Source organism: Sinocyclocheilus rhinocerous, unplaced genomic scaffold, assembly GCF_001515625.1.
Source record: "Sinocyclocheilus rhinocerous isolate Xijiao unplaced genomic scaffold, SAMN03320098_v1.1 scaffold561, whole genome shotgun sequence".
Taxonomy (NCBI): domain Eukaryota; kingdom Metazoa; phylum Chordata; class Actinopteri; order Cypriniformes; family Cyprinidae; genus Sinocyclocheilus; species Sinocyclocheilus rhinocerous.
Genome location: NW_015641041.1, coordinates 574,238 through 579,464, shown reverse-complemented (window position 1 = coordinate 579,464; position 5,227 = coordinate 574,238). Strand labels below are relative to the sequence as shown.

Sequence of the window (5,227 nt, the reverse complement as noted above, 5' to 3'; positions counted from 1 at the left end):
ATCTATATATATATATATATATATATAGATATATATATATATATATATATATACGATTACAATTTATTATTTTAGTTAACAGAAAATCAACGACATCAATATTCATTACTAAACCTAATATATTAAATATTTTTCTTAAAACTTTTAATGTCAACAGATCATGTAAAAAATATATAAAACATATGTACACCACCACACTTTTGTAGTACATTGATTGAATGTAATCACATACATTTATTTAATAATTATTTCTAAAAATAAACTAGATAATTAATCATTATTAGTTATAATAATTAACATGTATTTTATATATTATATCATTTAATATGTAACCTTATATAAAATATAATACATTTAAAAAAAAAAGATAATCAGAAATAGATTTTGAGATTTTCTTTTACAGTAACCTTAAAAATCATCTAAATCATCTTAAAAATCATCTAAATAATATTAATTTACTTAAAAAAAAAAAAAACTAATTTACTTTAATTTAGGTATTTTTCCCTGAAGTCCTCTTATAATTTTAACAAAGAAATTTAACACCCTCTCTTCTTCATGCAGTTTTCTTTCTCTCTTTCTGCCTCTCCAGTCCGATGCCTACATATAGGGTGGATGCAGATAAGGGTTTTAACTTCTCCTTGGCTGATGATGCATTTGTGTGTCAGAAGAAGAACCACTTCCAAGTGACCGTGTACATCGGGATGCCAGGAGATCCCAAATATGTCAAGACCAGCGAGGGGCTACAGCCCATTGAATGCTTTTACCTGAAACTCAATGGGGTCAAGGTGAGCCAAACAACCAGAACACATGTCACTACTGTCTATAAACTCTTGCCTGTTCTAGTATGTTTTTATCTGTTTGTCTTCCAGTTGGAATCGATGAATCAGTCCATTAATGTGGAACAGTCACAGTCTGACCGGAGCAAAAGACCCTTTAAACCAGTTGTGTAAGTTTTTCACATTATATTTACTAATATTATGTATTAAGAGTGTGGTTTTTAGGTTGGCCTGTGACATAAATGTTAACTATTTGTTTTATAGAGTGACATTGCCGCCAGAGCAGGTGACCAAAGTAACGGTGGGACGTCTCCATTTCAGTGAGACCACAGCTAATAACATGAGAAAGAAAGGCAAGCCGAACCCAGACCAGAGGTATGAAATATAACCATGACAAAGTAATCCTAACTAGGTTTATTTATAACTTTTTTACTGCCCCCTCAGGCCATCCGAGTTTGTTTTCTCACCGGAACAGATTTGGAGAAATTTAAGATTGCATCACTTGCTCACCATTGGATGCTCTGCAGTGAATGGGTGCCGTCAGAATGAGAGTCCAAACAGTTGATAAAAACATCACAATAATCCACAAGTTATTCAAACCACTCCAGTCCATCAGTTAATGACTTGTGAAGTGAAAAAGTGAAGCTGCGTGTTTGTGAGAAAATACGAGTCCTCTATCCATATTATTGCTTTCTCCAGTGAAAAAATCATATCGTCTGAATCAGGAGAGAAATACGCACACATCAACCAAAGTTGACAAGCAAAAATAGTCCAAAATAGTTCTAAACAAATATGTCCGTGTATTTTGATGTGAGAGGACAACAGGGGATGGATTTTTTTCACTGGAGGAAGCATTTTTGTGGATTATGGACTCATATTTTGACCAGAAGCAATGGTTTAAAGTTAAAACATCTTAATGATGGATTTGTTTCTTACAAACACACAGCTTTTCACTTTACAAGACGTTAATTGATGGACTGGAGTGGTGTGGATTACTTGTGTATTACTGTGATGTTTTTATCAGCTGTTTGGACTCTCATTCTGACGGCACCCTTTCACTGCAGAGGATCCATTGGTGAGCAAGTGATGGAATGCTACATTTCTCCAAATACTGTTAATACTGTCCACAGATATTCCACAAGATCAAAATAACACAGAATATTCCTCTAAACCTCTTATGATTTTTCATTAAAAACACTTACATTTGTATTTTGTGTAGGTACTTCATGCTGGTAGTAGCTCTTCAGGCTCATTGTCACAGTCAGAGCTTCACATTGGCGGCTCAAGTCTCCGAGAGGATCATCGTCAGGGTAACCGCTGTCAGTCTGGTCGTGTCTGTCTGATCGACCTCTTCCAATCACAACCTGTTTCTCTGTGTCAGTGATCCACCTCTGACCAATCACTATTACTGTTACAGTTTACTGGTTATGCTGCTGAATTTGTTTGCATTTACTTTTGATTTCTTTTCTTAGTATTAGTTGAGAAATATAAATTCTGAAGATATCATAAATCTTAATTATGTGCAAAATATTTATTTGAAGTTTTATGTATAAATCTATTTAAAAGTCAACTGAATTTGCAGTAACACCTTCCCTTCTCAGCCAATAACTTAAATTATTGTTGTATTACTTAGTTCTTTCTTTCTTTCTTTCTCTGTCTCTCAGGCGTCTAACCCAGGTCAATTTGAGAGTGACAGTGAAGTGTTGTGGCAGAGAGGGCAGATGCCGGACTCTGTGTACCATCACGGCCGGGTGGGCATCAATACGGACCGGCCGGATGAGGCTCTGGTTGTCCACGGCAATGTGAAGGTCATGGGTTCCCTTGTGCACCCTTCTGATATTAGAGCCAAGGAGAATGTAAAGGAGGTACATTTTTATGTGTGTGCATATCTCTCCTTACACATGCTAAAGAACCGTTTTGACAATTGAGAACATTTAACAACCATACAAACATTTTTAATCGCCCTGAAACTATTTCCATCATGTTTTCATATTATAATAATTTAGCTGTCTTCGTTTATTTATTTACAATCCACAGGTATCTCTCACACTTTTTCTCTCTTTCTCCAGGTGGACACCACTGATAACCTGAGGCGGATTTCCCAAATAAGGCTGGTGCATTATCAGTATAAGCCTGAGTTTGCAGCCACAGTGGGCATTGATGCCACTTCTGAGACTGGTACTGTCCCCACAGATCAATCCCAGTGTAAATTCCCAATTGGGGTCATATTTCACCCCAAAATTAAAAGAAAAAAAATTGATCATCATTGTGTCTGTACAGTAATGAGAATTTGTGTTGGTGAAAATATGCTTAATTTTGATGCAAATAATGTTACAATGCAAAAAAAATCTTTAGATCTTAAGAAAATTTTAATCTTAATTAAGTCTTATTTTAGTATTATGTACATTTATTACTATTTTGAATTACATTTTTATTTTTATATTTTCATTTTCATTTTAATTTTAGTTGAAGTTATTTTATTAGTTTGTTAATATTTCTATTTGGCTTTAATTTATTTTTATTTTAGTTTTAGTCATTTTACTACTTAAACTTATTTATTTCAGTTAGATGCCAAGGCAACATTTCTAATTGTTATTTATCTTTGAATTTTTTCATCTAATATTCATATTTTAGTTTGTCAGCTTTATTTCAATTATCAAAAATATTTTTTAAATAGTTTGTTACCAATAACAACACTGTGCTAAAATTATTCCTTATTTTCTCCTTTTGAATATGGGGTGAAATGTGAACCATACATTTATTTGTGAGATTTATTCATAAAGGATGATTCCATTACAGTCACTATTTAGTAGGTAGGACTGTAAAACTAGTGCATAACAGAAACTTAGTGTGTCCAGTTAACAGGTTGTGTGTGTGTGTGTGTGTGTGTGTGTTATCAGGGGTCATTGCTCAGGAGGTCCAGCAGATTCTGCCGGAGGCTGTGAAGGAGGGAGGAGACGTGGTGTGTGCTAACGGAGAGACCATCCCTAATCTACTGGTGGTCAATAAAGTATGAGCACACAAACACATTCTTACAGATGCCCACACAGTCTCTGCCTCTTTCATGTGTGTGTTTGATTCTGCAGGAGCGGATCTTTATGGAGAACGTGGGAGCAGTGAAGGAACTCTGCAAACTCACTGATAATCTGGAGACTCGCATTGACGAACTTGAACGCTGGAACCGAAAGCTCGCCAAGCTGCGCCGGCTAGACAGCATGAAGAGCACCGTCAGCGGAGGCACCGTCAGGTGTGTGTCTATGAAGCTGTGCACTCACACATGTATCTGAGTAAATTCAAAGTGAGGAAGTCTGAAGAAATATGTGTTTTTTTTCTAGCCAATCAGGAAGCTATTTTAGCAGAACAGGAAGTGGCCCACTCAAGAAAAAAACCGCTAAGCCAGGAAGCAAGGTATGATTTAAAACAGCCTTCCGCTTTAAAAAAAATATTCATATATTAAAAACAATAATGGAATGGAATGAGATGTGATGTGATTTTACAGTCTCATTGCAGGTGAGAAAAACAACATCAGTGTTGAGATTGTTGGTTTTCAAAAAAACAGTTACTAAAATTATACTTTTAGGATGTTTATTGTGTTACTAAATTCCACTAATGTGATGCAATATAATCATATTGGATATGAAAGGATCATATGGAATGCAATAGAATCATGTAGGATGGGATAGAATCATATGGAATGGAGTAGAATCATATTGGATGGGAAAGAATCTCATGGAATGGAGCAGCATCATATTGGATGGAATAGAATCATATGGAATGGAATAGAATCAGATGGAATGGGATAGATTGATAGAATAGGATATGATTCAAACATAAAGAATGGGATTGCACAGAATCAGTGGTATATGATGAGAGGAATGTAATAGAATAGAATAATTTGAACTGGGATGGAATAGAATTGGATGGGATGGGATGAGATGATTGTTGTTGTTTTTGCAGCGGTCCAACCCAGAGCAGGGCTGCCTGAGTCACAGATTCATGCAGGGCACCATCCTGGCGCTGGTCATCATAATGGCCTTCAGGTGAGGGAGGAAATCATTCACCCCAAACATTAGAATGAATATTTTGAGTCTTTGTTTCATGCTCATTATCATCTGTTCTGTAGTGTCATCTCCATGTCCATCCTCTATGTGCTCAATCTTCAACGCCATGGAAGCATAAGTGATGTTGAGGGGTATGTACGTGTTCACACACACACATCCATTCACACGTACACATCACCACGTCATGCTCAGAGGTCTTTCTCTTTATTTCTGTATGCTCTCGTTTGATCTCCTGCTGCTCATTTCTCTCAGTGTTGTTTGTAGCTCTGCATCTCGGTGCCTTCTCTTCGTCTCTTGGACGCCCTTCCTCACTGCAACCGTCACATTCTGTCCATCCTTCTGTCTGTGGTATGCTCTCCTCTTCCTTTCTCTCTGTTTCTCTATCACTTC

The 5,227-nt window shown here is 36.3% G+C and overlaps 1 protein-coding gene across 4 annotated transcripts in view; it reads left to right on the top strand.

Annotated features, from left to right (window-relative positions):
* LOC107754336 (myelin regulatory factor-like) overlaps positions 1-5,227 on the top strand; it is a 41,033-nt gene that overhangs the window by 25,956 nt on the left and 9,850 nt on the right. Inside the window, exons 8-19 of one of the 4 annotated variants that reach the window (XM_016570744.1) lie at positions 590-785; positions 870-946; positions 1,041-1,151; positions 1,996-2,086; positions 2,441-2,641; positions 2,846-2,954; positions 3,677-3,786; positions 3,863-4,023; positions 4,112-4,184; positions 4,734-4,816; positions 4,900-4,968; positions 5,090-5,185. In XM_016570744.1, the coding sequence (XP_016426230.1) occupies positions 590-785; positions 870-946; positions 1,041-1,151; positions 1,996-2,086; positions 2,441-2,641; positions 2,846-2,954; positions 3,677-3,786; positions 3,863-4,023; positions 4,112-4,184; positions 4,734-4,816; positions 4,900-4,968; positions 5,090-5,185 (1,377 nt within the window). Of the gene's footprint in view, positions 1-589; positions 786-869; positions 947-1,040; positions 1,152-1,995; positions 2,096-2,440; positions 2,642-2,845; positions 2,955-3,676; positions 3,787-3,862; positions 4,024-4,111; positions 4,185-4,733; positions 4,817-4,899; positions 4,969-5,089; positions 5,186-5,227 lie in introns of all 4 variants that reach the window. The other 3 variants (XM_016570745.1, XM_016570743.1, XM_016570747.1) reach the window with 3 other exon arrangements.